Source organism: Sinocyclocheilus grahami, unplaced genomic scaffold, assembly GCF_001515645.1.
Source record: "Sinocyclocheilus grahami isolate Dianchi unplaced genomic scaffold, SAMN03320097.WGS_v1.1 scaffold50.1, whole genome shotgun sequence".
NCBI classification, from domain to species: domain Eukaryota; kingdom Metazoa; phylum Chordata; class Actinopteri; order Cypriniformes; family Cyprinidae; genus Sinocyclocheilus; species Sinocyclocheilus grahami.
The window spans coordinates 1,394,810-1,408,407 of NW_015505229.1; the positions used below are offsets into that span (position 1 = coordinate 1,394,810).

A 13,598-nucleotide genomic window follows, 5' to 3' on the forward strand; every position below is an offset into this window, starting at 1 on the left:
GTGAGATCAGAGATCGCGCTGCGCACACATACAAACATTCACGAGGACACAAACTTGTTGTGAACCCTGCCCCGTGACTTTTATTAATAAAATAGCTTAGATGCTGATGAATATGTAGCAATTCAGTAAGGAGAGAGTAAAATCACTGTTTAAGTAACTAAACTTGCATGTTTGTAGAGAGACGCGCTGACGCAGGTTCACACACACACACACACTCTTCACTTTCCCTCTCTCTCGATCAAATAATTCATTCAAGTAGCTAAATGTTATAATTAATTATTCAAATAAATGTGATCTTACCACACTATTTAATCTGTCTGATCTGAAGCGGGCAGAATACTGAGCTAACTTCGCTCAGTATTGCCTTCACGTCGTGCATTAAAATAGTTTAAAGCCGTGTATTCGCTCTTTAGCAGCAGTTTTTACAGCAATATTTAAATGACACCCTGGTCATTCTTGGTGTACCCAAAATGGTCCCACACTATCGACTTCAGACATTTCTCTGGTGGAAATAAAGGATCGCTGTCTGGTTCCTCTGTCATAGTTAATCTAGTGTGTGTAGTATTTTAAGTTGGCGCACAGCTAGTGTAACTTTGTTTTCGTTTTGCGCACGTTGCAACTGTTCCGTTGTGTGCAACAGAAACACTCGGTGTAGCGGAGGCTTTACGATTAATTAACCGTGACATTTTAAAGCGCGGTTAATTGAGAAACCGGTTAATCGCTGCATCCCTACGCCCACTTGCCCTTTAATCATTCATTGCGTCTGTCTTTATAATGCAATCATATACATGCATAGTATACATTTTATATTTGATTTTACACTTGCAGTTGCTCAGTTTTGGTTTTTGTCTCATCATCTTGGCATTACTTTAGCTTTGTGTACAGCTCTGAAACATTTACAGTCTGTATGTGACTGTGTTTGTGAAGGGAAATCCCAGTAGTGTAAGGGTCTTTTCCTCTGTGGGCTTTGTCAGCAGGCAGCTGTTCTGTGAGAAAGAGCTGTATTTGGGTCACACAAGACTGTATTCCTGCTGAAAATAAACACTCAGATGACCTCTAATACTCTTAAGACACAAAAAAGGAACATCATGGTTTACATAATGGTTGTGCTCTTTTAAATGTAAACTTTTTGTCCCTTGCCAATTTATGTTGAGGAAATTAAGTGAGTTTTTGTGAATATATATATATATATATTTTTTTTTTTATATATATATATTTGGTTTATTTTAAACCAAAAAGGGCAGCAAACCACAATCTATTGATGATTATAATAATTTATTCTATTAAAAAAAAATGATCGAATAAATATTTATATTGAATAATTATCAGTCATTGGTATCATCAAAAACCGTTTTCTTCATGTTTCATTAATCATTCTAGTGAACATTCTTAAGGCTGTCAATCATCTCATCAGCTCTTCATATTAATTTTGGTTCATTATTTCTGGTCATTCATCTTCTCATCATTATTTTCATCCATCACTTTTTACAGTACGACACGTGGTGAGGTGGAACACAAGTCTGCAGGCCATAGGAGAAGGTACTACCATCTATTTTCAGTTGTTCCACTCAGGGGCCCCACCAAATCTTTTCTGTAACAGCCCATGTAAAAATTGGGAGAGAAAAAAAAATCAAAAGGCATGAGCAGGAAACAGATCCCATCAAATCCCATAAATTCCTTTGATATACTATTATAGTTATTATTAATATTTTGAATTTGTTTTTATATTTTTCTGTTTTCATCTTAATTTTATTGTTTTTGACTTTTAGTTTTTTAGTTAACTCTAATAACCTTGTGTGGTGTTGCATACAAGAAAGATACGTAACGGTTAAACGTTCAAGGGCCTCTTTTAGACCTTGTTACTAACAAGTTCCTGTTTTGTCTTTCTATACATCCCTTCTTCTATCTATCCATCCATTCATCCTGCATCTTATGCACTTCATGAAGCATGAGCTGGTGTCCTTCGGTTGTCCTGCGCTCAGAAAATGACGAAATAAATGAAAGAAGGTAAAGAAAGACAAAGAGGAAGTGTCTAAAATCTTTAAACATCTTGTGGTATGATACAGCATTAATTGCATTATAGGAGCACAAAAAGTGTGTTGTAAAGACAGTGGTGTATATGTGTTCATAGTGCATTGTGTGTTTGTGTAGTAGTCTACTTCCTGTCTATGGTTTAGTCTTCTCGTCTCTCCGGACAAACATGTGAGACCACAAGCACTCTTGCAGTCATTTCCGTTGATTTCTCTGTTTTTGAGTCAGAGACTAACCGGCCACTTAAATGAATTAGTTTAGCTAGAGATGTAGACTAAAGTACAGTATCACAGCAGGTAATAATTCATGTGAACTATGACTAACATACTGATCTGGATCTCAAAACCTGATGAGAGGTGAGATGTTTTTATTATTATTTTTTTTAAATATAACCACATTGTCACTTTTTCAAGTGTTTCCTGTTAGAAAGAATTTCAGAACACATCACACTTATGTTGAGCTGCTCTCAAATAGTGCATTGTGTGTTTGTGTAGTAGTCTACTTCCTGTCTATGGTTTAGTCTTCTCGTCTCTCCGGACAAACATGTGAGACCACAAGCACTCTTGCAGTCATTTCCGTTGATTTCTCTGTTTTTGAGTCAGAGACTAACCGGCCACTTAAATGAATTAGTTTAGCTAGAGATGTAGACTAAAGTACAGTATCACAGCAGGTAATAATTCATGTGAACTATGACTAACATACTGATCTGGATCTCAAAACCCGATGAGAGGTGAGATGTTTTTATTATTATTTTTTTAAATATAACCACATTGTCACCTTTTCAAGTGTTTCCTGTTAGAAAGAATTTCAGAACACATCACACTTATGTTGAGCTGCTCTCAGCACTTAGGTTTTTAATAAGTTGAAATAATTTTAAAATATATTTAGCGTGTAGTTTGTACATACTCATCCCAAAATGTATATGGATAATTGCGCTTTAAATTGAATTTCATAACATTCAATGAGACTGATGGCATCTGCAAACAAATTATGCTTTTTCAGAACCAACTTACAACAGAGTAATTTTTGTAATTAATTTTAACCTAGTGATCTCAAAGTGGATGTATGAGTCACTTGCCTTTAAGTTCATAATGTGATTGACACACTAATAATGTTGGAAAACCAGAGTGTGTCCTAATATATGTAGTCTTTTTTTTTTTTTTTTGCTATATGATTATCATTTAAAACCCAACAAATAACCTTTATTAAATTGATTGGCTTTGGCTATTTTCTTTAAAATATATGCGATTTGATTTGATACTTAATTCAGTGACATTCAAACTTTTTTTTTAGTGTCCAAATACTTGTTTAGGCCACTGTATGAAGTTTTGCTTTAGTTTGCACAATGTGGAAAATGGCTAACCATTTCGGTGGCAGAGCTTGAATGATTTTGCTTTGAGGAAATGTCAAGGGTTGGTTGTATAGCATGAGTCAATGGATTACGATTCGTCATCTGCAACTTTCACAGACTGAGGTCAAGCCTGTATTGTTATCATTTGATAGTAGACTTTTTGCTCATTGTCATTTGAGTCTTTGTGCATGTAAATCTGAATGAATTTGCATCTAGCGTGTGCTTGAATGTCACCCAAAAAAAAGGTTAAAGATCTTCGGTGATTCTGTGTGCATGTGGTCACCATCTCAACTTATTATTTTTTTTTTTTTTTAAACTCTGAACCGCAATAAAATTCAAGCATAATCAAATATGCTTATTTTCACAGTTACAGCCTGGAAGGACTTGCAGCAGATAAGGAAGGAAGGAAAAGCCTTAACCAGTGCATGGGGGAGGCCAGCCAGGAACCAAACTGTCCGTCAAAGCTGGACAGAGAAGAGAGAGGCTCTCTTGTGTCCCTGACAGAAGAGGAACAGGAATCAGACCTGCGAGACTACAGCAGTTTGGACAGTCAGGTGACGTATTATTTATAAATCCAGCACTAAAATCTGATTGGTTGTGCAGCATTCACAGACATTGCAAAAAGCCTATATACTGTACCACATATCAGTACTGTACCACACGCACCTGTCACCCCATATCAGCTGAAATCTATATCATCGAAGTAAGTAACAAAATCTATTAAAGCTGACTATATAACTTGAACAATTTAAACTATATTAAATTTTTTACTTTAATATTGCATTATTTGTATATATTATAATATCATTAAAATTAATATATTATTTAAATTTATAGTTTTAGTAGGTTCATTTTAAACCATTTAAACTAAATTTTTTGATATTTGATATTTTAATTTTATAATTTTAATGTTATAATTTCATTGATTTCAATATATCATTTAGATTTTTATTTGTTTTGTAAGTATATTATTCAAACCATTTAAATTAACTATATATTCTAGATTTTTTTTTCAATATTTTATCATATAATTTTTTATTTATATGTATTTATTGTGGTTATTTGTATGATTATTACAAATATTTTTTGTTAAACATTGTTTTATAACAGCACTGTGTAAATATTTATATATAATTCAGCCAAAAAGATGACAATCTTTAATATTTGTGAATCTCTTTTACATGCAGCAGCAGTTTATGGTCACTGTCAAGGTCCAAAGAGCACAAAAACACCATAAATGACTATGACATCATGGACGCTATGTTCATGATGTATGTAATGGCGCTTTACGACTCGGCACGGCTCAGTACGGCACAGCACGGCACGGCACGGCTCGGTTTGCATTTCCACTGCAGTTCAGTACTGCTTTAGAGTGGGCGGGATTATTCACGTCGTTATAGTTGCGTTATAGTATACAATTTTTTTCATTCTGCGTCGTGTATGTAATGGCGCTTTACGACTCGGCACGGCTCAGTACGGCACAGCACGGCACGGCACGGCTCGGTTTGCATTTCCACTGCAGTTCAGTACTGCTTTAGAGTGGGCGGGATTATTCACATGTCGTTATAGTTGCGTTATAGTATACAATTTTTTTCATTCTGCGTCACCCCATCAAGCTCGCTGGATCCACTCCTCTGCTATCAACGAGAGGAATGTCTGTACTTCCTCAACAGACAACGAAACAGACACTTTTTGGTTGTTAACTTTTTGCTCATTCAAAACAGTTGCGTTCGATCCTTCGCTGGCTGTGTTGATTTAAATAGGTGGTACTAAAAAAAGTACCAGGTACCAGGTACTGTACCCAGTGGAAAACCCCCCAAAAGTGAACCGTACCGAGCCATACCATGCAGTGGAAAAGCGCCGTTAGTCATGTGATAATGACAGTTGGAAAGAAAATGAAATTATTTGTCTTCCTTTATGCCAAGGAAAGAAGGCTAAAAAAACACTACAATGTGTTCTAATGTGATATAAGAGTTATATCTGATTTAGTAGTTTTAATTTCATTGCATTTAATTACCCAAACTGATTTGTCATGTTTCCTGCTTTCAGAAGTCCATCCAGTCTGGACGAAGATGTGTCCCACATTCACAACCTTTTCTCACCAAGTCTGTCTCCATGTTGGCCATCAGTCACAAAGACATAGATGGTGAGTATAAATACCTCTTTAATTTTCACTCATGTCTCATTGTGCCACTCTGAGCTCTGCAGCACTGTAATGACAACAGCATATTTTATACATTAAAAAAGGCTCAAATATATTTGATAAGTTTCAAAAGTGCTTTTAGATCAGTTGTTGCAGAGTTCAGAGGGTTTTTTTTCTTTGCTGGTCTCTTCCATGCCCTTGTGGTAAGATTAGTAGTGGAAATATTCGGTCATGTATAACCACACACTGACCACTCACTTCCTGTCAGTCATATCTAACACCCGATTTCACGTCCTGGGTCCTGGGTCTTTATACTTCAAAAATGTCCTGTATCAACTAGGATTGTTGGTATTCTTCACCTCATCAGATGTGGATCTCCCGTGGTTCCCTTTCACTGTGGTGTCACTTTAAGGGAGTGGACATTTTACTGCCAGTGTATTAGCACCCAGTTTTATTATAATGCCTGCTTTGATCTTTTTTGCTCATGTGATCATGGAACCCACCAGCGATCGGACAACCGCGACCCAAGCGAAGAATCTCCTTCTCCTTCAGCATCTCACCCATGCTCCCCAAATCTAAAACTCTCTTTTCTATTGGCTCTTCATCCAGTGATGAGGAGGAGGCGGTCAGTAAGTAGAAGAATATCCCACAATGCCTGGTGTGGCCCCCGTCCGATTCCTGCTTGAAGTGTGTCCCCCTATACCTCCCTTGTGTTACTATGTTATTGATCAGACCGGCTTATTTAAATAATTTCTAAAATACCTATTCAATAATTGTTTTTTTTAAATTATTAAATTTATTTTTAATTGTGTTTTTTTATATAATTCTTTTGTCTCATGTGTTGAGTTTTATGACAACGTTAAGTATGATTGATCTGCGTACTAGTATTTTATTCTAGTTGGATTTATCTAACTTATGTGTTAATACAAAATTATAGAAAATTAATACTGCATGACTGAAGTACCAAAATAAGCAAGTTATGCAATAACTTATTGAACTTACATGTATGTAATCTTTCTGAGAAAGTTAAGACTAGTTGAATTAAAGGGATAGTTCATCCAAAAATGAAAATTTGATGTTTATCTGCTTACCCCCAGGGCATCCAAGATGTAGGTGACTTTGTTTCTTCAGTAGAACACAAACAAAGATGTTTAACTCAAACCGTTGCAGTCTGTCAGTCATATAATGGAGGTGAATGGGAATCACGGCTTTGAGAGTCAAAAAAACATACACAAACAAAACCAAATTAAACCCTGCGGCTCGTGATGATACATTGATGTGTAAAGACATGAAACGATCGTTCTGTGCAAGAAACCGAACAGTATTTATATCGTTTTTTACCTCTGATTTACTGCAATGTCCGATCTGTCCTGAGTGCATCCTGAGCACGTTTGCGTCGTCGTCTTGCTTTACGACAGATCGCGTCGTCGTCGTCGTCTTGCTTTATGACAGATCGCGGACTTATAAGTGCATTACCGCCACCTATCTCTCAAATGGACCATTGACACTATCTACAATCTCAATTAGGAGTGTCAATGGTCTGTATCGTCACAAGCCGCAGGGTTTAATTTAGTTTTGTTTGTGTATGTTTTTTTGACTCTCAAAGCCGTGATTCCCATTCACCTCCATTATATGACTGACAGACTGCAACTGTCTGAGTTAAGTTTTGAGTTAAAAATCTTTGTTTGTGTTCTACTGAAGAAACAAAGTCACTTACATCTTGGATGCCCTGGGGGTAAGTGGATAAACATCAAATTTTCATTCTTGGGTGAACTATCCCTTTAATAAGTGTATAATAGCTTCCTAAATCATAATACATTTGGTTTAATGGCACAGATATTTCAAAGTACATTTCACCCTTGAGTGCTGAGGTTTGTTACAGCTGCAGTAGCACAATAGTATGTATGGCGGAAGTGTGTGTTTGCGATGCTTTTGATTAAAATTCTTCTCAGCTCTTCATCTGACAGAAAAATGGTATTTTACACAAACCTTTGCTCAAGTAATTCCTGTGGGTTATTGGACGAATGGATCGCTGGTCACCCACATGAGACATTGCCACAGCTGTATAGTTTCCTTCCATTGGCTTCATCTCTGTCCATGTCTCAGAGTCATTCAGATCCACATGAACACTTTTCATAGCACTGCTTATAGATTATAGATTTCACAGCTGCTTAGTTCCTTGTGAAAAGAAATGTATATATATATATATATATATATATAATATATAGGTATAAAACATTACAAATCAGTATCTGTAATTTACCTTTAAATTACCTAAATTGGTCTAATTTATCTCCAAAATCACTTGACATTTTAAAGCTTTATACAGTGGGTACGGAAAGTATTCAGACCCCCTTAAATGTTTCACTCTTTGTTATATTGCAGCCATTTGCTAAAATCATTTAAGTTAATTTTTTTTCCTCATTAATATATATATGTATGTATATATGTATATATGTATATGTATATGTATATGTGTATGTAATGATAATATACTTTCTCCTATTCAAGCTTATTTTACAGAGTAAATTGTACTGCCCCTAGAGGCTAAATGCACTAACTATGCCAACAATGGAACCTAAGAAAAATGTTTCACAATTTGTTGCATTTTTATTGATTTAATAAAATTCTTTACACTTTTTTTTTCTTTAAATGAATATATATCTAAGTCAAACTCAACTGTCACAGGTATCATAAAAAACAATTGTACAAACACAGCATAGTCATTTACTATACAAGACAACAACAACAAAAATTCAAAAATAATAATAAGCCTGTTTCTCCAGTCCTTGCAAAACATTATCAATCTTTTCATCTTTCACAATTCAGCTTTTGTGGTTGCGTTACAATTACTTTTTTTTTTTTTAAAGCTTTTTTGAGTTTTGTATAAATGTGGCATTTTGCTTGAAGAATTGCTTTTGTTCTGTGCAGGGCTGTGCCTTAGAGTCTATTCATGCCATAAAACGTCTTGTGTAATTTATTTTTGTACAAGTACAAAACTCCAGAGGCTCATTGAAAAGTGAATAATAATGTAATTTGTTGTTCTGTGGTCTCGTTTATGTCATTTAGTTAGTTGTAGTCTTGCCTCCACAGTACTTAATCAATGCTTTTTCTCTCGTTTCAGGACTGGGCTCATTCACAGGCACATCAGGATCTTTAGAGAACTGGTATATGACCCCTGCATCACATGTTTGAATTGGCTACATGTTAACATGTTAATGTCCAGATTTTATGCTTCATCCCAATTTGCCTAATTTTACTATACCCTAAAAGTACGTACTCTATTTGTGAAGAAAAATTACATACTTTTGAGTGTGTAGCAGAATATTAGGCAAGCTTTGGGACATACTACTTCAACCGCTGTTGCTTAGTGTGATATGCATCCTGTCGCTGTTTAAACTGGCCTGTCAATCATCTTGTCACAGTTAACATAATCCACATTTAGTTTCAGTTAATTTTGGAGAGAAATTAAGTAACACGCTGATCTGCCAGTCTTTTGTGCCGAGAACTGACCTCATGTGTTTCCATAATGATGCATTTAAAAGTTAATGACCAAACTGAAAAATTTAAGGGGGTCTGAATACTTTCCGTACCCACTGTATATATATATATATATGTATGTATGTATATGTATATATGTATATGTATATGTATATGTGTATGTAATGATAATATACTTTCTCCTATTCAAGCTTATTATACAGAGTAATAATGCACTAACTATGCCAACAATGGAACCTAAGAAAAATGTTTCACAATTTGTTGCATTTTTATTGATTTAATATAATTCTTTACACTTTTTTTTTCTTTAAATGAATATATATCTAAGTCAAACTCAACTGTCACAGGTATCATAAAAAACAATTGTACAAACACAGCGTAGTCATTTACTATACAAGACAACAACAACAAAAATTCTAAAATAATAATAAGCCTGTTTCTCCAGTCCTTGCAAAACATTATCAATCTTTTCATCTTTCACAATTCAGCTTTTGTGGTTGCGTTACAATGACTTTTTTTTTTAAAGCTTTTTTGAGTTTTGTATAAATGGGGCATTTTGCTTGAAGAATTGCTTTTGTTCTGTGCAGGGCTGTGCCTTAGAGTCTATTCATGCCATAAAACGTCTTGTGTAATTTATTTTTGTACAAGTACAAAACTCCAGAGGCTCATTGAAAAGTGAATAATAATGTAATTTGTTGTTCTGTGGTCTCGTTTATGTCATTTAGTTAGTTGTAGTCTTGCCTCCACAGTACTTAATCAATGCTTTTTCTCTCGTTTCAGGACTGGGCTCATTCACAGGCACATCAGGATCTTTAGAGAACTGGTATATGACCCCTGCATCACATGTTTGAATTGGCTACATGTTAACATGTTAATGTCCAGATTTTATGCTTCATCCCAATTTGCCTAATTTTACTATACCCTAAAAGTACGTACTCTATTTGTGAAGAAAAATTACATACTTTTGAGTGTGTAGCAGAATATTAGGCAAGCTTTGGGACATACTACTTCAACCGCTGTTGCTTAGTGTGATATGCATCCTGTCGCTGTTTAAACTGGCCTGTCAATCATCTTGTCACAGTTAACATAATCCACATTTAGTTTCTGGGACATACTACTTCAACCGCTGTTGCTTAGTGTGATATGCATCCTGTCGCTGTTTAAACTGGCCTGTCAATCATCTTGTCACAGTTAACATAATCCACATTTAGTTTCAGTTAATTTTGGAGAGAAATTAAGTAACACGCTGATCTGCCAGTCGCGGGTCTTTTGTGCCGAGAACTGACCTCATGTGTTTCCATAATGATGCATTTAAAAGTTAATGACCAAATGCATCTTTATAAAAGTTCAAAATGTTATTGCAGATGAAATAGAACGTGGATCATATTAAATAAATATTTTTTTCATCAGGTTAGATATTGAATATTAATCACTCCAAACCCCTTTCTCTACTTAACTGTTGGTTTAGCATATATACCGTTTGTAGTTTTTATTTGTGTTAAGACTTTTTATTTGTGTTTGTAATTCTAATCAAGACCGCATCCAACGCACACAGTGTGTGCACGAATTTGCACTTTGAATTTTCACTGGAAATAGTAAACCATCCGGGTAACTTTGGGACACTCATTTCAACAAATTGGGAGACACTAAGTCTAATTTTGAATAACATTTAGGACGGATAGTCTGCAAATTGAGATGCAGCACCAGTTTTACATTTTCCCATTTATCTTTCGTCTCGTTCAGTATATCAGAGGAGGACCCGGGGCCATTGCGGAGTGACAGTGAAGGCAAAGTTGGAGGAACGAAAGTGAGCAGGACATTCAGTTACCTCAAGAGCAAAATGAGCAAGAAGAGCAAGGTTGGTATATAATGAAACTATTTAGATTATGATTTAATATTTATAATTTAATGTTTAAATATGTATGCATGTATGTATGTATGTATATATGTGTGTGTGTGTGTGTGTGTGTGTGTGTGTGTGTGTTTCAGCTGTAGTCAAACTAGGATTCTTCCAATCAAAAACCAATACATTTCCTTCATGTGGGCCTATCTGAAGCATCTCAGTCCTTATTAGTGGAAACAAATGTTATCGTTTTAGTTTGCCTCATATCATATATTTGATGCAGCAGCATGCACCTGCTAATTAACTTTTGAGGTTTTCTCCCTGTGGTCCCTGTAGATGATAGGGTTGCTGATGGTGTGAAAGCTCTCAGCAACCCCTGCACTATCTGAAGTTGTTAAAAGGTTTGCTCTTGCGCAGGCAACTCTGTGCACACACTGTCTGTCGTACAAGAGCTCGCGGTAGGGAAGTTCAACAGGATGTTGAAGCAAGCTGTGGTCTCTCTATGGCTCTGTTAAATGCACTCGCTCACACTAAAGCTTTAGAGCTCATGCAATTCTGTGAAAACAGATGCATGTTAAAATCTATGACTTCACAATTTCAGAGAACTTTCTTGACACTTTTTTGATGTCCACATGAACCAGCTGGGCCCCCATATATGGTTTATGTCCTCAAATATGGTTATTTAGGAATTTATACACATTATTTGACCTAAGAAACCCACACACCTTAATTTGCCACATTGTTTTTTTTTTTAAACATTGTGTATGGAATAGTGTCGTATTGGTAACTAGGCCAGTGATGAAGACAGGATGCATCTTAATTGTTTAATGTAACATGGTCACTCCGGGTTTGAATTAACTGCAGTGTCGATTAGAATTTCGATCTATATTGAATTGGCTAAATGACAGAATGCAAACAAAAAGCTGCCTCTTATACTAGGGAGGGTCTATGGTAAAAGGAAGTGCACTGTATCTTTAAGTTGAACCCCGATGTGAAAGACGACAAAAAGAAACTGCAGTCACTTCCTCTGGCTGGCTCGTCTGCTCTTCGTCATGGGAACTTATGTGTTTGTTTAGACAGACTCTCAACCTCATCTGCCGTACCTTCAGGCCAGTGCGTTCACTGGCTACCTTGCATCTGAGATGTCTATGCTTTGTCGTAGGTTTTTACCACAGGGTCGGTCACTGAAGATCAAGAATACTGGTGGTCTGGTTGAGGTAGGACTGTAATACCAAAGAGAAGATGTTAGTTTTTTTTGTCATGTATAGTGAAAAGAGACATTTATTTGATGTTCTGATGTGTTTGTGATTATGATTTTTAGAGGTTTGATGTGCTAATTTATTGCCTTGGCAACTTATTTTAACTTTTTTTTTTGTGCTTCCCGAGAGCATTGTTTCACTCCAGTTGAGAATTGCGTGAATTACTTAAATCACTTGTGTTGTTCAAGTAGTTTTTTTTTTTTAATCTTGAATTTTCTATACATTCTATAAATTTTAGTCATGTTTAAACTCTTTGGGAAGTGCACTTTGACCCTCTTCCTCCTTAAACCGTTTGTAGCCAAATTATTTTTTCCTGGTGTTATTATATTAAGCCACCCATCCATGGATCAAATAAATGCAGGCTTGGTGAGCAGAAGAGAATTCTTAAAAAAAATAAAATAAAATCTTACCCTTCAAAACCTTTAGACTGGTAGTGTAGGCTGATAGCCAGTATAAAGAGTATGAAAAGAGCAAACTGCTTGTCTGCCAGCAGGAGGTGCTTTAAGAGCGGAAGAACTAGCGTTTTTTCCAGTAATGGCTCTAAACAAAGCAGCTCCGCTCATGAACACTTCTTTATTAGATAAAATAAAAATCCCATCGAAACTTTTCAGAAGACAGTCCTTTCCCTTTAGAGATACATTCATATAAAACACCCGCGACAAGTTTTGATTTTAAAACGTGCAGTGCTCATGTTTATTCAATGAAGTCAAACGCCACGAATAAATCAATGTATGGGAAACACTGGTAATGTAGGCTATATCGAAATATCGGAAATGTGTTTAAAAACCATATCACCGTTATTGAAAAAAAATAAATATCACGATACATATTGATATTGAATTATTATTCAGCCCTACGTGTCGTGATATAGAGGATGGATGGATGGATGTAGATTAGTAGGGAGATGCAGATGTTGAAAATGTGATATTGAGGATAGATAGTTGTTGAGAATGTATGAAAGTGTGTTTCATCTCTGCAGCTGAAAATGAATGATGAATATGAATGAAAGTATTGATTGTGCAGCTGATGAGGCTTCTCCTGTGATGGATGCAGCAATGCTCTGCTGACACTGTGAGTTTTATGATGGATGTGCTCCGCTCCCATTTAATCTCCCATCTGGGCCAGGGCCTCGCTGCAACCGAGTCTAATGCACAGCTCGCACTGTCTGAAAGCACTATACATCACACATCTATACTCTGATTTATTCATTCGTTCACATTTTGGCTTGTATTTTGCAGGAGAAGGAGAAAGACAAGAATAAGGAGCGCGAGCGAGATGCCAAAGACAAGGAGAGGAGAACCTCAAATGGACATCTATTCACTGCGATCATGACCATACCCACAATCCCCTGCCAACAGTGCAACAAACCCATCAACACTAAAGATGCTTTCCTCTGCACCAGTAAGAGCACTTTACTTATTATAGAGTACAGAACTCTATTTTACTCTCTATAATCTTCTTTACTATTCT

General features: G+C 36.0%; 1 protein-coding gene across 1 annotated transcript in view; it reads left to right on the plus strand.

Moving 5' to 3' along the window:
• The window catches only part of LOC107583139 (A-kinase anchor protein 13-like), a 111,722-nt gene that overhangs the window by 74,306 nt on the left and 23,818 nt on the right, over positions 1–13,598 (plus strand). The window contains exons 12-19 of the mRNA XM_016269253.1: positions 1,492–1,539; positions 1,948–2,007; positions 3,750–3,936; positions 5,432–5,528; positions 6,032–6,154; positions 8,650–8,692; positions 10,770–10,884; positions 13,367–13,529. Coding sequence (XP_016124739.1) covers positions 1,492–1,539; positions 1,948–2,007; positions 3,750–3,936; positions 5,432–5,528; positions 6,032–6,154; positions 8,650–8,692; positions 10,770–10,884; positions 13,367–13,529 — 836 coding nt within the window. The remainder of the gene's footprint in view (positions 1–1,491; positions 1,540–1,947; positions 2,008–3,749; positions 3,937–5,431; positions 5,529–6,031; positions 6,155–8,649; positions 8,693–10,769; positions 10,885–13,366; positions 13,530–13,598) is intronic.